The following is an 18,141-nucleotide window of genomic DNA, read 5'->3' as shown; positions in this document are numbered from 1 at the left end:
AGGGTGGGCGTATGGCAGAGGTAGGGCCTGGAGAAGGTGTAGGACTGCTTCTCAAACTCACTCTGGTAGGGAGCAGTTCTTTCCATTCCTAATCCATCTCAGACTGATACTTTTTATATCAGTGTTTGGATTTTATAGCAATGTCAGATCGCTATAAAAGTTTGTCAGTACCTTCTCTCACTGTACTTTGTTGTGGACCACATGCTGAGTAGACTGGTATAGGGCCTTCGTGTCATTGGAAGCCCTTTGGCTTTCACTCTGTGAGGAGTAAAAGCTGAGGAGGCAGAGGGTGGGTTTGGAATCAAGGGACTTGATCTGATTTAAGGATGAGAAGGCTTAGGAGGACCCTCTGGCTGTGTACGGGGCAAGGTGGGCCCAGGAAGATCCGTCAGGAGACTACTGCCCTTATCCAGGTGGGAAATGATGTGCCTGGACCTGATGGGGCTGTGGAGGCCTGGATATATTGTAAAGGAGAGCAACAGGACTTGCTGGAGGACTGGATGGAGGTGAGAGAAGTTTAAGATAGCTCTGACGACTGCCAGCAGAACAACTGGGAGAAGAAGCTATCACCTGATGTCAGTCAGGGTGGCTCTGAGTGGACTGGTTTGAGCAGAGCTGGGGTTATGTTCTGTTCACGTCGAAAGAGGCTAGTAGACATGCAGGTGGAGGTGTGGAGAAGGTCTGAGAATTCTAGGGCTTGGAGAGAATTCTGGGCTGGAGATGCTGTCAGCACTTTGGCCTCACTTGACACGTTTCATTGTGCACTTGCTGTTCACCCTACCAGGGCTGGGTCATTGGCTCACCTGTGTTGGCTGCCTCACCTGTGATCCTGGTACGTAGTTGGTGCTCAGGACTGCTGGGTGTAGGTGAAGTTATGGGGCCCAGAAGAGGCCTTTAGGCCTGAGGGATTGGGATTTGCCTGAGACCACACAGACAGGGCAGCTGGTTTCGATAGAGTGGAGTATGAACAGCCTGTCTGTTCCCCCGCACCGAGGGCTCTGTCCACCCTCCCACATTTGCAGGGCCAGTCACACGTTTAGCAGGCTGTGGAAAAATTGTAGATGTTCTTGGGGTGGCAGGAACTCACATCGAAGGTGTGACAGGGGTTGGGAGAATTGTCCCTGTGAGTCAAGGTGAAGGTGTGGAACATAGAAATTGCTGCTGTCTTCTGATATGGATGCTCCAAGGTCAAGGGCTAGATCCCCCACTTCCTTCATCTCTATGCCTGGGTTAGTCTCCTTGGAGGAAGCTCTGATGAGAGAAGGAATTCTCACTCACCTTCTCAGCTTCCTTGTTGAGCTCCCTGAGTCTGTCCAGAGCCAGAGCTGTACTTTCTTTGCTGCAGTATTATCATGTCCCATGTTCTTGGGTGCCTTGGACTGGCTGTGAGGTCAACTGGCAGTATTCCTATTCTTAGAAAAAGAAGACAATAGAAATTCTTGTCACCCTTTGATTTCCTCTGGTGAATCAGAACCAACCTGAAGTCTCAGAACCAAAGTGGGCAGTGGCATGCTTTGCATGGAATGAGTGCTGCCACCTCTGGCCAGGTTTCTTGAGCTGTCCTGATGGACTGTCTGTCTCAGTGATACCTTCAGCACTCTGGCTAGTGCAGAGAAGCTAGCTGTGGTGTGGTTCAGGTTTATTCCCAGGAGAATTTCAGTACTTCCTCAGGCCAGCCTTTCCTTTGGGCTGAGAGCTCCATATGTAGGGCTGCTCCCCCGTCAAACACCATTGACAATGATTCACTAAATGATTGCTAGAGATTATCACTATTTCATTTACTTGCCCTGCTTCTCTCTAGAAAGGATTGGAGTTGTCTTACACAACACATGCAATACCAGGGGATTAAATAGATACCAGAAACAGTTGGGACAAAAGAACACAAGGGTAAGAAAATAAGATAAGGCCAGGGTTACATAGAAGTGCTGGAGGTGAATCCAAATTTGGCTTTGAACTTCTCAGCCACCGCACCAAAGAGGACAGTTCCTCTTTAGTTGCTAGACAAGAGTTCAGGATCCAGATGAAGTCCAGGGAGGCCAGATGCTCACTGTGCAAGAAGAGGAGCCAAGGCCTGAGAGCAGTCTACACAGGCCTTAACAGGGAGTGCTGTGGGTACTCTGTTCTGATTGCATCCCACAGTCTACGTAGTCTTGCTCTCTGCTGGCCTGGCATAACAAGGGCAAATAGGCTCTTGCCAGGAGTAGAGGGATAGCATGGCTCTCCTGCTTCCTCCATGGTGATCAGCCATTCTTAAACTCATTGGAGAGACTCTGAAAGCTTCTCTGTGCAACGTTTCTTTCACACTTGTGTTTGGGAAGGACCCAGAGACAGTTGGCTCTCCTGGGGAGCTAGTTCTCTACAACATGGGAAACTCGGGGGTAAAGAAGAGTTGCTGTGGCCCCAGCCCTGCCAGCCAAACTTTGGGAGTGGAGCTGGAGCATATATTTTGTAAGAATTAGTCATCTGAGAAAGGGAGTCTAATATAGGTCTATTTTTGAAAACTTGAGGATGTGGGAAAGTATATTAATTGCTTAAAAAAAAACTATCAAACCCAGCCAGCATGTACCTCAGAAACCCTCCTAGGGTGTTGACTTGGAAGGAGCCAACACTCTAGGCCTCCAGAGAGCGTGGGAGGTGGAGGGGAGCAAAGTTCTTGAGGTGCAGGCCTGAGTGACACTATGCAGGAACAGGGTCAGGAGGGCACACCCAGGGCTGAAATGCGGTAGCTGCCAGCCAGGTGATTCCTTGGTGTCTGGAAAGGCTAGATACAGCCAGCCCTCAGGAACACCTGGCGTTGGGCTGCATCTCAGCAGATTGATTTTCCGAGAAGGGTAGACTAGAAATTTGGTGGGAGATGGGATTCATTTGATATCCCATTTTGCTGGAACAAATGTGCTCTGTAAGTCACGGGACCCCTGAATCTTTGACAGGTACTCAGTCCTAGCAGTGGAGATGGTTGCTGGACTATCAGCATTAGCTTACTCTGGAGAGAGTTAATCTCTTCATGTGGAAAATAGAATCACAGAGGAAGCTGGTGGGTGATGCCAACAGATACTTGGAGGTAGCAGTTTTATTGACATATCTGTCCAAAGGTCAAACATAAAAGATGCTCGTTCTTGCCACAAGGGCATGGATCTTCAGTGGGATCTGAATGTGCTGCTGTGAGGCTGCTGAATGGCTGACCTGCTCAAGTTGGCAGTTGTCCATGAGAGGAGGTGTAAAGATTGCCCCTTGTCTGCTTTCCCTTGTGAGGGGTCTCTCTGCTTCTCATACTTGCCGGAGGAGGTGGGCAGGACAGGTGTTGTTAATAAGGACTCTGAGATGGACTCACCCGAATCCACTCACTTATCAACTCTGGTTCTCTTTCTTCTACCTTTATATAAAAAAGTAGTTTCTAAATTGTTTTACAAAATGTTTAAATATACAATGTACACCTAATGCAGTTTTATGATTGTGTATACCATCTTATGTAATGCTTTTTTCCCTTTTATGGTTTTTAAGGGCAGGAATACCTATGTAAACTGTTTCTTAATGAGGACCCAGATCTTAAGGGGCTCCTCTGATTGTCAGATAGTATGGTATAAAACTGAAGCACAGCTATCAAAATTGCTGATTGGGGCAATTTTGATCATTATTTATTAAGTGATTGATGTACCATATATAGAAAATTGGAGTTATGAATACAATATTTATATCTATGCATTTGTCTTTAAAGCATCCTTTGTAGTGGAGGTAAATTATTTTTTATAAACGTCAAGAGTGGAGTATGAAAAAGAGAAAAGGAGAGTTTGAGTCAGATTCCATTACACATTCACAAAGCTGTGACAGTGTCTGGTTCATAGCTGTTTAGTGGCTAATTTCAAATAGTCAAATTCAAGGGGGCATTTAAAAATTAAATAAAAATAAGAGGGAAGATCTAAAGATAGATTTCTCTGTGTGGGAGTATAGAGCATATGATTTACATGTAATCTCTATGTATCATGTTATTCTGTTTTTTTTTCCCTTCAGAGTTGTTTTCACTATCTGAAATTATCCGTTACTTTATTTTCTGTCTCACTGCACTAAAATACACTGTAAGAGCAGGAGCCTTGTTTGTGCTCAGTGCACAGTTCCTGACCCGGGAGAGGTGTTCAGTAAACACTATTGAATGAATGAATGCTAAATAAACCTTATGGGAGGGTTGTGTGTTTTCATGTGATATGCTCATCTCGGTAGATGTCTGCCCAAGCATGAGCATTAGTCTTTGGAAAATATATTTCGTGGGCTTTTCCAGCAATATAGAAACATTTTACATATCTGTTTCATTTCTTGAGTTTAGCAACAGTAGGATTCATAGTTGCTAGCTATTGTTTAGTAATTAAATGCTGTTTCTCATTTACCAGCTTTCTTTTCCCTTTTCCCTAAGCCACCCCCTCTGAAGCTGGCTGCCCAGAAGCTTTTAAATGTCTTCAAACCTGAGTCGCATATCTAACCAATCAAGTCAAAACCTCTGGGATAGTCCCAGGCATCACAGTGGGTTAAAGCTTCCGGCGATTGCAGTGCACACCTGGAGTTGAGCACCTCTGCTCTAGTAGTCAACTCAGTGTAAGGTTTTGTTCAGTTGAAAGCTTCTTCCTCCCCTTTCCCTTCAATTGGTGATTGATAACCAGTAGCAGTGCCCTTTGAGAAAGTTATTGTCAGCAAGTGATATTCTGACTTTCAGCAGCTGGAATTTGATGTTGCCAATTGAATTAGTCTCCTGCTGACTGCTAGTGGAAAGCTTAGTCCTGTCAGCAGAATAACCAACACCCTTCAGACGAGTTCATGATGGCCCACTTCTCTAGTTCTAACTGGTAAGTGTGGTTGGACATGAAATAAGAAAATCTGCTAGTTTTTTCGTAATAAAAGTAATGCATGTCCATTCATGATAGTGTAGAAAATGCAAAAAGGAGAAGGAAAGAAATAGCTCATAATCTTGTTGCATGAAGACAACTGTTGTTCACATGTTAGTATATTTCCTTCTGAAAAATAATTTTAAACATTTTCTTTTTCAGGGTTGCAGTTACATTGTAAATGCAACTTTGCATCCCTGCATAGTAAGCATTTTCTCCTTGATCCACAATCTTGTAAACTTTTGAACAGTTATACTCAGCATTCCACTGGGTGGAGGTTCCTAACTCATTCTTACTTGATATTTGACTGTCAGTGACTCCTTATGTTCATACCAAATAGACCAGCCATTTTCACTGCCAGAGTCCTGGCTGCCTGGACTGTGAGCATGGGCAGTCTGGAACCCCCTGTTGTGAGGTTTTGCTCACGGCCATTGGTCTGTGAGCAAAGCAAGCAGGTTCATAATCTGGAGAGGAATTATACACCACATAAGGATGCACATCCACCAAAGGTAGCTGTACTGACAGATCTGAATCACACAGGTTTGACTAGTATTCCATGAAAACAGAATGAATTTAATGTTTTATGTTATGCAGATACCAGAACAATATTGTACAAGTGTCATTCATAACCACATGACAATTTCAAAGCACATTTTTCAAAATGTTAGTTTATTTTTTAAGTCTCTGTGTGCCAAGGATGGCACTGAGCAGTGAGGGGTTGTTGAGGTTTTGCCCAGATGGGCTTGCAGTTTAGGAGAGGCAGACACTGATGGTGCTTCAAGTATATAGTGCCTGGAAGGGGGCTGGGCAGGCGGTTTAGAGCTTCCATGACTATTGAGCTGCTCTAACCCTAAGCACTGTGGGACAGGGTGAATGCAGGCCCAAGTGTACATTGCATTGGCTGCAGAGGTTGCCCTTTAGCTGACTACTTACCACCGGATTCCCATGAGAAATAATATAATTATGCAGACTGATTTTTTTTTTTTTGCCTAACTTTCTGTGTGCATTTTCCATGTTGTTTCACAGTTAAAAACACTTGGTTTTAAAGGTTAAATCTTGGGTATTTTACCAACTTCTGCAAGTTTAAGTTTTTTAATCTCCGAAATGACGGTCAGGATAGTACTTCCTCTTGGGTTATGGTGTAAATTACATATGCTAATATATGCACTGCACATACTGCCTTGCACAAAAGAAATGCTCTATAAATGGATCATTCATTATCATTGGTCTGATCAGAGTTGTTTTCAGGTTCTCACTGGTGTAAATAATGCTGTGGTAAATGTCTTTGTGCAGAAAGCTTGCTTTTCTAAGGATTCTTTAGATTATGCCTTCAATGTAGAATTCCCAGAAGTAAGATTAGTGGGAAAAGTGCATGAACATCTTTCTGTCTCTTGAAAGATTGCAAATGCTTTCTAAACAAATTGTGCTCATTTGCAGCGCCCCCAACTTTGGATGAGGGCTCAGTTGATAGCCCTGAGCCCAAAATGGGTACTGTAATTTTTTTTTAAAGATCATTACTGATTTAATAAATGTAAATTACTATCAGTACACTAATTTTAAAAGTGAGTTTCTTGTTTATAAGTATTACTCTAAGAAACTGTCTAGGCATTTAACTTCTTTAAGTTAGCTTGAGTTAAAAAAGAGATAATTTATGTCTTTGTTGAAGTTCGTACCCCGCCCTGTCCTGTGCCTGCTCACAAGTTTGCGTGCTGGTGTTCAGAGCTGTGGGTGGCTCTCAGCTATGAGGACCCTTGTGCTAGTGCTCCACCCAAAGAGCAACTAGCACTGTGGATGAAGCAACAGGAACCCTGGGAAAACAGTAATGAGAAAAAGTTGTTTAATGTTTTGGAAAAGCCCTCCCTTCCCCACTATACACGCTGGTGATCTTGTAATGGAGAAGGCTTAATCTGTAGCCCAAAGAGAACAGCACAAACTTGTTCTTTTCTTTCAGACAGAGGCTAGGCTTTGAATCACGCAGAGGAATAAAAGGACTACCTTTTGTTTCTGCTCCACCCTCCCCCATTTCATTCTCCAACCCCATTCCCAGCAGGAACATGGCCATTGTTCTGGCTCTACCTCCTTCCTCCCTGGGTTTCAGCTTCTGTGTCTGTAAGTGAGGTAACAGCACCAATATCTCAAGGTAGTGGGGACAAGTGTGTGAGGTGCACCCTTAGAAATCACAGCCACTGTTTTCACTGGAAGCGAAACTTGAAAATGAACTAACTAGTGTTTGAATTTCTGCTCTGTGCCTAGAACAAAGCTGACATGGCCCCTGTCTGTGTAGAGATTTTGGCCACGGGTTGGGGAGATGGCTGGACTGCAAACAGGTCAACAATGTAGAATGCATAAGTACTGATTGTGAGCGATAAAGATGAGGGGCCCCGAGGGCACACTTAGCAGATGCCCACTGTGTGCTCCTAGAACACCTGGATTGATCTTGGTGCCCCGGGGTGGGGCGGGGGTATCTGTGGTGAAAGAAGCTGATAAGAACGCTGCTGGTGGAGCATCCCGATGGCACTGTTGGGGAAGTTGTGCTACAAAAGGCAGCTTTGGAGCTGACACAAATGAGGACAGGTTTCTCTTTCCAGTATGAGGAATGGAGGGAGAATGCACAGTCCAGAGGTGGGAAGGAGCTGGAGGATTCTAGGAACTGAGTGGAGGCCAGCGAGGCAGGTGCCCAGGGAGAGGGTGGGCTGGTGAGCAGGGCTGGGGCAGGTGATCAGCTTTGGGGAATAAAGAGTCAAGATCCGAGGAGGGTGGTTCCATTCTGTGGATGAAGGGGATACCCACTTTGGTATGGGTAGGGAGGTGGTGGGAGGGCACTGAGATGTGCACTGGGAAAGACTGACCTGATAGCTTCCTAGGGCTGCTGCAACAAAGTACCACACACCTGGTGGCTTAAAACAACAGAATGGATTGTGTCACCCTTCTGGAGGCGAGAAATCCAATATCAGGGTATCCAATATCACACTCCCTCTGAAACCTGTACGAGAGAATCCTTCCTTGCCTTTTTCTAGCTTCTGGTGGTAGCCAATAATTATTGATGTTCCTTGGCCAGCAGCTGCAGCTCTCTAATCCCTGCCCTCATGATCACATGCATTATCCCCTTATGTATCCGTGCCTGTGTCTCTTCTCTTCCTGTAAGGACACCAGTCATATTGGATTAAGGGCCCACGCTGCTTCAATATGACCTTATGTTAACTAATTACATCTTCAACAACCTTATTTCCAAATAATGTCACATTCTGAGGTACTGAGGGTCAGGACTTCAGCGTCGTTTTGGAGGACCCAATTCTGCTACAAACCGTGGTCAGAAGAAAGCGCTCACATGCTGCACTCTGGTAGTAGGGGAAGGGTGAGGTCATGCTGCTGAGGTCAGTGTGAGCCAGGCCTTGGGCCAGGAATGTTTCTAGGTATAATAGAACCTCAGTTAATCCAGAACCTGGCCATTTCTCATCTCCTTCAAAGCTACCATCCTGGCCCAAGCTCCCTCCATTGTTCCCCTGATCAGTCAGATTTCATCACTGATCTGCTTAGACCTTCCTAATGCCCCTGAAAGGACCCCTGGAATTGCCATGACTCTTCTATCATGACCCTTTGGGCACCCTCTACCTATACCAGCCTCAAAGCTCTCAACCCCGTGAGTGAAGCTCCCACCTCCTCTCTACCTGGCCTCTTCACTGCCCTGCCCCAGGTCTCTGCTCCAGTATCTCATATCGGAAAGGCTTTCCTTGACCTCCAAACACAGAGTAAGCTCTCCTCTGCCTTGGCACTCCCTTTTCCCTTCCCTCCTTTATTTACGTATGCATTGTCTCTCCTTACTAGAACACATGCCCTAGGAGAACAGGGACTTTCCTTAGGCCTAGAAGAGTGCTGGGCATGGTGTGTACAAGTGTAAAGACAGAGGATTTCAGAGTCTTGTTAGGGTACTGGGAGCAAGCATGAGATTTGGCTCTAAAACTTGGCTTTGAGTTCTTCGGCCAGTTGTGAGTCATTTAACCTTGCTGGGCCCTACTTACCTCCTCTATGAAAAGGGTTGATAATAAAGAGCAAGACCTTCAGGGTCAGACTTTGTCTCTCACTGGCTAGGTGACCTTGGGCAAGTCACTTCACCTCTAACCTTTCACCATTGTCTTTAAATTGTGCGTGGCCGGGACAGTACCTCCTCCTAGACTGAGGGTTCATTGAGATACTAGTAAGTGTACAATGTCATGTGCCAGGTGCACACACAAGGCAACACACAACAAAGAATGGACATGGTTCCTTGTGGGTAAATGCCAGAAAAGAGTACCCATACACATCTATACATGGAGTATGCATTAAAAATTTTTTTCTGGGTGGAATCACAAAAAAAATGACAACAGCTGTTTCCTCTTGGGAGATGAATGAGGAGATGAGTGGCTCTCACTTCTTATGGGCATCATCACATTCTACACATCAGTACTGCAGTATGCATCTCTTCCTAAAAAATGAGTGACGAAGCCATCATCACGCCTAACAAAACGATCATACCAATATAATCTAATACGCAGTTTATATTCAATGTTGCCAGTTGCCAGTTATCCTCAAAGTGTCTTCCACCTGATCTGTCTAAACTGAGACCACCCCAGAACCACATGTTGCATCTGGTTGTCCTGTCCCTTTAGTCTTGCAGTGAATTCTCATTTTCTCATGACTCTAATATACAGGAGACCAGGCCAGTTGTCCTATAGCATCTCTTGGTCTGTGTTTGTGCACTGCCTTGTGCAGTGTTTGGCTCATCCCTCGCCCTATACTTTAGTGCACTGGGAATCAGATCTAGAGTCTGGTTTGGAATCAGGTCAGGTGTTGCCAGGATCATCATGGGTGGTGGGGTGATGTCACATAACAAGCAGGTGTTGGCCGCAGCACCAGGTGCATATGATTTGTTCCTCTCTTGTTAAGTCACCCCCCACGCCACCTTGCAGCCTGAGAGTGATCTGGCTGTGATGGATGGTACTTTGGTACACTTCTTGTACCTTTTTGGCTTTTCCACCATGTATTTTTGTCTTTTTTCTCTTTTAGTTTTACCTGGGGTAATCTGAGTTTATTTTCTCATAGTTTGTCTCATTCAACTAAAAGCAGTCTATCTTGCTCCTCCCTATTAAAGTGGTAAAGTGAAGGTCCTGGAGGGGCTCCCATGGGGAGTGGATTTAGAAGCCTCAGCTCAGGCCAGGCTACTGGATGGGAGTATCCTCAGTGGCCAAGGGTACTGACTCAGGAAATGACCCAGGGAACTCCAGGAACATGTTGCTACATTGAGAAAGACCCAGTAAGCCTATCACTGAAGTTCAGTAATGAGGAAGGAACTTAGCTGGACTGGGGAACTGGTCACCAGAGGCAGACGCTGACCCTGGACTCAGCAGCTCCCCAGCCCCTCCCTCAAAGGACCACAGCCTAGTTGGAGTCACAGTCCTGTCCCCATGAAGGCCTTAGTCACCACTGGCTACCCATTTATGGTTTCTACTGTGCGATGGAGAGTGAGAGTGCTAGACAGAGCTCTCGCCCCCAGGTGGTGTGGTGGTCATGGGATGGAGCAAAGAGCAGTGACCTGGGGCAAAACATATGCTCAGGGAAGAGCCAGCTGTGTCTTAGGTACTCCTGACCCTTCCACAAGCCCCATTAGTCTCCATTTCATAGATGTGGAAGCAGGAGCCCAGAGAGGTCATTTGCATGTGGTCTCACTGCTAGTGAATAGTAGTGACAGGATTTGAACCCTCGTATCCCTGTCAGCTGATGGGCACAGTGGTGACATTATAGGTGGTGACAGCAGTGTTTGAACTGAGATGGGGTCTTCTTAGGTCTCACTGCTAGTGAATAGTAGTGACAGGATTTGAACCCTGTGGTCTCACTGCTAGTGAATAGTAGTGACAGGATTTGAACCCTCGTATCCCTGTCAGCTGATGGGCACAGTGGTGACATTATAAGTGGTGACAGCAGTGTTTGAACTGAGATGGGGTCTTCTTAGGTCCCCAAAGTGTGGCAACCTTGCAGTTTTGCTAAGATGTCAGATGTGCCTGTGTACCCAGCATTAGCTGGGGACACATGGAGATGAGACCCTCGCCCTACATGAGGCCCAGGCCCAGAGAGCTTTACCAGAAGTCATGCTGGTCATCTCACTGAGCCATTTGCCAGTAGGGTTGTATCTCACAGTCTGTTCCCTTTAATCAGCATATGAGATTGCAGAAGCTACTTAAGTACTTTCTAGGAAAATTACAAAACTTAGCTGATGAGAAACAGCAACTTCCTGTTTTTCTATTACCTTGACTGCTTTGCTTCTTTTAAAATTACCCCAAATTGGCCATCTGAATTATCTTTGTTAGGAAATCTTTCAGTCATTGTTGTGGGAGTACGTTTGGGAAACGGGGACCTTCCTGTAGCAAAGGGTGTAGGCATGCAGGCTTGACCCAGGTGGTCCCTGGAGCAGGAGGAGTAGAGTGAATGCACGAGGCCCTTGCCTGCTTGCACTGGGAAGTCTTCCACTTAGCCTCTATTTTGAGGAAAATGCTGGGCTTTTACAGGCTTTCTATTCAACTTCTCCCCTCAGGCTTTCTCAGGAGATGGGAAAGGGTAAAAATGACCCTACCTGTGTTTATAATTCTCTGCCACAGCAAGTGAAGACTTTGAGCTCTTCTAGGTGGCACTCATATGCAAAAGGGTGTCTTAGCGATAGGAGGGGAGTGATGATGCACTTGATGCTCCTTTAATGATTAGCTTATACTAACAATTCCAGTTCTTCCCTCCAGAGGGTGGCTGGGTAAGAAAGCAGCCAGCTGACCCAGAAGTGGGCTCTCTCTAGGGCACTTGCTTTTCCTATGGGTCCCTGTGAGTTGCGGACTTTCAGATCCTCAGAGCAGGGCCGGGGCAAGTCAGGTGGTGAGAAGGGTCCATTCAGGCCCATCTCATAACTATGTCTGTGTTCACTGTCATGTGCATGGATACAAAAGACCTTTTATGGGGCTGAGATGCTGTCACTAATGCAAGAACATATCTACTGGAATCCTCCTTCACAGCTGAGACCTCTGTGTGCTCAGCTGATATTCAGGGCTAGTGGCTGTGTATTCTGCTGTCTGCAGAACTGAGAGCTGTACATCTGTTTTTAAAAACCACAGCATTTAGGGGAATACCCTTTGTCTTTAATTTCCACATTGATGTGGTAAGCTGTTTCCACATGTGCTTGTGCATTTTTCTAACAGCATCAGTTATGGTAGATATAAACATGTACATTTGCATGAAGCCAGTCTGGCCTTGCAGATATACTGAAAGGCCCAGAGGACAAGGGAGGCCTCATTTCTCCAGAAGGTTCCTGTTCAGAGTCTTGTCCCATTCATCCCTGGCCTGTTTGAATCATGCTCTGTGGCAGTGCAGCTAAGTAGCAGCCTAACCTGCCAAGATGGGCTCATTTTTCAGAGCACTTTTTGGCGTGTAGGGTAGGATATGAAGTCTCCTTTATTCTCTCATGATTTCCATTTGGTAGTAAATGAAGGATATCAGATGTGCTGTGTTTGTTATAAACTGAGGGTTTTGTGTGAAGCAAGCCTCAGATTCTTTATTAGGAAAGAGGCTAAGACAGGTGGCCTGAGTAGTTAATGATCCGGGCAGTAGAGCCACATTCAGTTGAGGAGAGTCCCCGAGAACTGCCCAGAAACATTTTCCAGAACCATCCGGCTTCCTTTGTTTCCATCAACCTGGGTAGTGATGTCTTTGCTTCTAGAGCACAAGAAGACCCAAAACTAAGTACTATGATGGGCATAGGTGATGTTTGGGAACAAAACCAATAAAAAAATGTACTTTTATTTTGGTATATTATTAAGAAATCAAATTACTAAGATGGATTTGAGAATATTTTGTTACCATCTAGCTTTGTTTGTGTTTTTTTTTATAACGGCAGTGTTTTTTGTTTTTGTTTTTTTTTTTTTTTCACTTTCATGTAACAGAGTAAATGGGCAGTTGGTTGCTGGCTTTTTTTGAGGGGGAGTGGAGATGGTTTTTTGGTTGACAGTAAATCATAGCAAACACACTGTGTTTCATACCACCAAATGTTCCAAATGAAATCTTGCTTCTGTATGTTTTATGTTTTTTAAAAACTGTATGACAGAGCAATGCTGTTTATAGTCTCCTTCCTTGCACTGCCCCAGCCCTCTGCCCAGAGCAGCTCCTTGCAGCCTTGCCTGGTTCTCCATGACCCTAACTGTATCTAGTCTTCTTCTCTTGTTTTAGTCACTGCAGCCAGAACCCAGCCATCTAGAAACCTCATCTGTCAGGAATCATTCTCCACCTTTTACTTTCTCTGAAACAGGTAGATCCTAAGAAGAAAGTTAAGTTTGGAGAGTTAGGCAGAAGCAGAATTTGGTTGAGTCCTGATGGTTGGGTTTGCTAGAAGGGACCGAATGCAAGAAGGAAGCAAACTAATACACAATTAGAACGTTTCAAACAACTACTCATCAGCTATGAAATTGAATTCTCCATCTGTCTGTCCATCCATCTGTACATGCATGCATGCATCCATCCATTCAACAGGTATTTGCCAGCTGCTCTGTCAAACTTTGGAGGTGGATATAATGGTAAGAAGACAGGCCTGGGCCTTCCCCAAGGAGTGTACTTTCTGGCATGACCTACCAAATTGCAGAATGGGAGTGAGTGCTATGAGAGAGAGGAGAATGCTGACCCAGCCCCAGCAGGGAGGGTGTTCCTGGAGGACCAGGAGTGGGGAAGCTGAGCTCTGAGAACTGAGGAACAGTTGGGTGGGCTGAGGGAATAGCATGCACAAAGGCCCAGAGGAGGACGGAGTGTGGAACCATCTATGACAGTGATTCCACACCTCTTTCTCTTGGCAGGACTTGCTTTGAGAATTTCAGAGAAGCTATGGACCCTCTTCTGGAGTAAGAGCACACACTGAGGCACATGCTCCCAAAGCTTTACATCTGATTTCTAGAGGCACCTAGACTCCCTGAGGTGTAACCATTCCGATGGCCTGTAAGCCCCAGCATTTTTCACATGCTAGGCCCAGCCTAGCTTACATTGTGTTTGTAATCACACCTTTCTCTGGGGTTCTTTACATCAGCTAGGAATTCACATCTCATCCCTTCAGTAAAAGCTGTTTTTTCAGGAGCTGCGTGTAAGTGTTTAAATGAGCTAACTACTTAGAGCAAAAAAAAAAAAAAAAAAAAATTTTTTTTTCCCACAAGTCAATGCACATTTTTACTTAAAAAACAAAAATTTTCAGGGTTACTGCAGAAACACGTGGGCTTCGTTTTCTATGCTGCTTATTGCCATGAGATACAAAGTGAGATTCTTAAATTCTGGAGGAGTCTTGAGTGGAGTTCTTGGTCCATAGGTGCCCTGCATTTGTTTGAATGATGTTTTTTGATCCAGCTTTTCAAGATCTACTTGATCTTTTTTAAAATGAGTTTTTCTCTTTGAAGCAGTGCAACTCTGCAATGAAGACTGAGGTTCTAATCCTCGTGAGGCATGCACCTGATGGCATCTTTTCTTGGTCAGTGCCATGTAGCAGTTGTGAAACCACATTTGACATTACTTGATTTTAACCTTGAAATATTCGTAAACCTTTCAACCTCCATTTGTTGGGTTATTGCCAGACTTTGTGGGTGTGAGATGGAAATGGGGTGTGGTTTGACTGGGTAACTACTGAGCTTGAACCTGTCCTTTTCATATGGTGACTATTCCTTACCCCTACAGCCACTTCCCCTCGGGTGTCCTCTGAACTGGAGCAGGCCCGCCCCCAAACTAGCGGAGAAGAGGAGCTACAGCTGCAGCTGGCGCTTGCCATGAGCAGAGAAGTAGCTGAGCAGGTCGGTGCCCAGGCAGGGGTTCTTGTTACCTACTGCCCCCAGTCAGGGGGGGTCTTGTGTAAAGTTATATTTAGAAAAGGTTTTCAGGGAAGTCATTGCTAAGGTGCAAACCAGTCAAAAGTGCTTCTCAGAAATTTTGCAGACATAGCCAAGCCTTGAGGGCTCTCTTTGAATGAGCTGAGTATTCATAACCTCCTTCATGCACTGTGTGTGGGCACACAGTCGGACTGGGAAGCTTGGTAAGATGAATCAACAGCATCTGAGCACCGAGAAAAAAAAAAGGCCAGAAGGAAATTGCTCCAGGAAATAAGAGTGCTTATATTTAGATGACGGAAATGTGTATAGTTTTAATTTTTTTTCAGTTCCCATTTTTCTTTAATAAGCACGAATTTCTTAAAAATGGAGAAGGAAGGAAAGGAGTGATTGACATGACCTTTCAAAGTTGTCAGCCTTTTGGTTGCAGTTATCAAATCTGTCTTTGTTGGCCTTTGGTTAAAAAGGGTAGATGGGGTCAGATGTAGCATAGGGCCTCCTCTCACTTAGAAGTGGTGTCCAGAGACAAATATTAGAGATAGTTAGGTGGAAATACAGATGGATGATTCTAGTCCATTTTAGTTAATAGCTCATATCTAGGATTTGTTTTATTTATAATAAGTATAATTAATATACTTATTTAAGTTAATCATTATATAAGCTAGGACAACCCAGTCTTTTGCATATGGTGGCTTTGCCATAAATATAAATTAAATATAAAGAATCATTTCTGTTAGAAATCATAGAAATAAATATATAGTCATTTTCTGGAAGCATATACAGTGAAGGGTGAGATGATGTGATTTTCAGCCACTTTCTAATTCCTGTCTGGGTTGTCAGATTTTTTAGTTTTATAAGGAGACATATCGCTTCTATAATTGGAATTATAAAGCCATTTTCATTTTGAGAAAAAACATTTTAGAATAAGTATTCTCTTTCCTCAATTTGGTGGTGCCTGTGCCCCAGTCTCCCTGGTGGGACCCCAAAGCAGGTGGAAGCCACACAAGGTGGGTGGGGCAGGGAGTTACAACTGCGTCTTATAAATTGTTTCTGAATCCTCCTTTGAAATAACACATAATACAATCTTGAATTTCCTGCTTCTGGCCAGGATTGTTTTGTTCTGTATAGTGATGTCATTACATTTACCACCAGTTTCAAGTTCCATTGTCCTCTACAGGAAGAGCGCCTCAGGCGGGGTGATGACCTCAGACTACAGATGGCCCTAGAAGAAAGCCGAAGAGACACAGTTAAAGTTCCAAAAAAGAAAGAGGTGAGTGCTTTTCTGGGAAGGTAAGTGTTTTGAGCTGTCCCGCAGTTGTTGCTAAAGTGTCCCAAACCCAGCCCTCAATGTACATGTGACATATGTGGAGCTCTCATACATGCTAGTTTCTTTATTCAACAAACAGCCCTAGGGCCTATGATGAGCAAGAGTGGGGTTAGGAAAGAATTGAAAACACATCTACCTCGGTCATTACTGGCCTCTCCTGAAACCACCCCAAGAGAAGATGGGCATGGGCGAGGGGCTTGGTAGCCTGGGTTCACGTTACCCCCACTAAATGTCAGCTAAATGTCAGGTGCTTTGGAACAATTTCCTGGCACAGGGTCAGCCCTCAGCAGTTCTGGTCTTCCTCACCATCATTATTACTCTGTGGCAAGCTTCCTGCTTAGGACCTCAAGGTGACCAGGACATAACTCTGTTCCTCACAAGCTAATTATCCAGTCAGAAGACAGGTCCCCCTCACACCACAGGGCCAGGGGCTGCAGTGGCCTCCCATGTTACAGTGCCCTGAGGTGTCCCTGATGGCAGACGTGGGAGCTGGAGGGTGAGGCAACCTCCAAGAGTAATGATGGCTGGCAGCTGGGAGAACAAGACACGGTGGGGAAGACAGTGTCCTGGAAGGAGGATGAAGCCCAGGACAAAGCCTTTGGTATTCTGGGAAACCCCTGAGGACTGCTTGAAAGAGTACAGGGGGTTGGCACATACTAAATAGCTAGTTTCAATGGGGTGGACTGGCATGGACAGGGGTAGGAGTTGGAGAGGCTTAATTTCCAAGGTCCTTTTGGCACCTCCTGGAGGGCCCCTACTCTAGTAAGGGGCATGGACAATATTTATGGCCATTACTGTAGCAAAGTAAAACTTATTCCCTTCTCTTTGTCTCAAAAGCCTGGTGCCCACCCACAGCAGACTACTCTGTTGGATTTAATGGATGCCCTCCCCAGCTCAGGCCCTGTTGCCCAGAAAGCAGAGCCCTGGGGCCCGTCAGCTTCAGCTAACCAGACCAACCCTTGGGGTGGGCAGACAGCTCCAGCCAGCACTTCGGACCACTGGCCATCATTCGGTAAAGATCCCCCCTCATTTGTCTCTCATGCTTGCTTGCTGAATGGGTGAAGGGCAACAAGCCAGAGCTTCTTGCTCTCTCTCACCTGGCATAGGTGGGAGTGAATCTGGTCAATGGTGGTGGGTTGTCCAGGCTTCTTTAGTACCCGACTAACATCTAGCAGGCTGCTGCTCTCCTCCCGAGGACCATGGTACAGTGCTCTCTTTCATTCTTTTTTGAATGGTTTTCTGCTTTGGTAGAGGGAAAGCTGACTTCCTCTCTGCCTACCACGCACCTCAGAAATGGCTTATCTCTCTTCTGGGACACATGTCAACTCTCTCAGCCTCCGAATTGTACCCAGCACCCAGGTTAAGAAACTGTAATGCACAGCATCAAACATGTAAGTCAAGTTGCTATAATTAGCTGGAAATTATGATATACTTAACATGATTGCTAAAGAAAAGGGGATACATTTGCTGTAATTCTTACTTGTTATTTAAAGCAATAGCAAATCAGTTTACTAGGCTAAATGAATATTTTAAAGTTCTGTTTAATGCCAAATGTAAGAGAATTTGTGATAAGAGATTTGAAACATAAATGCAGCATGATCGGTGTAGTCTGGGTGGAGATATTCGGCACATGGATTTTGGATCACTGGATGTAAGGCTTGGCCTGCGGGCTTCATAATGGCTTCCTGCCCAGCCTGCACTCTGGGAGGCCCCTCTGGGTGCTCTGAATCCTGCTGGTTATGGATGGTCTGTGGGTTTTCTGTCTGGGAACTCTGAATTGTATATTTTGTGGCAGTTTGCTTATACCTCTTGGGGTGTCTGTTTCCCAAACTGGAACCATCTTTTGCATTTAGCTCAGTTCCCTTGATACTTGCCGAAGTATACCAAATGCCAGTCTATGTCCTGGCATGCAGGGACCCAGACACGAACAGCTAATGGTCCTGCCCTCAAGGTCCTGGGCTGGTGTGGGCAAGATGGGAACAGCAGCATAGTAGTCTGTGCGGGTTGGGCCTTGGTGGCAATTCTTTGAGAGCATCTTTGGGCAGGGCTTAGCTCAGGAGTTCAATGGGCATGAGGTAGG

At 45.3% G+C, this 18,141-nt stretch overlaps 2 protein-coding genes across 5 annotated transcripts in view; one reads left to right on the top strand and one right to left on the bottom strand.

Moving 5' to 3' along the window:
• EPN2 (epsin 2) overlaps positions 1-18,141 on the top strand; it is a 55,924-nt gene that overhangs the window by 14,075 nt on the left and 23,708 nt on the right. For 3 of the 4 annotated variants that reach the window (XM_006908423.2, XM_025044339.1, XM_015586667.2), the window contains 3 exons: positions 14,589-14,701; positions 15,912-16,004; positions 16,899-17,073. In XM_006908423.2, coding sequence (XP_006908485.1) covers positions 14,589-14,701; positions 15,912-16,004; positions 16,899-17,073 — 381 coding nt within the window. Of the gene's footprint in view, positions 1-14,144; positions 14,386-14,588; positions 14,702-15,911; positions 16,005-16,898; positions 17,074-18,141 lie in introns of those variants that run through there. The other variant, XM_015586666.2, reaches the window with a different exon arrangement.
• The window catches only part of B9D1 (B9 domain containing 1), a 45,757-nt gene continuing 42,615 nt past the window's right edge, over positions 15,000-18,141 (bottom strand). The window contains exon 6 of the mRNA XM_015586668.2: positions 15,000-15,956. Coding sequence (XP_015442154.1) covers positions 15,653-15,956 — 304 coding nt within the window. The 3' untranslated portion in view covers positions 15,000-15,652. The remainder of the gene's footprint in view (positions 15,957-18,141) is intronic.

Source organism: Pteropus alecto, unplaced genomic scaffold, assembly GCF_000325575.1.
Source record: "Pteropus alecto unplaced genomic scaffold, ASM32557v1 scaffold52, whole genome shotgun sequence".
NCBI classification, from domain to species: Eukaryota; Metazoa; Chordata; class Mammalia; order Chiroptera; family Pteropodidae; genus Pteropus; species Pteropus alecto.
Note: the sequence above shows the minus strand (reverse complement) of the source record. Positions and strands in the feature narration are given on the sequence as shown.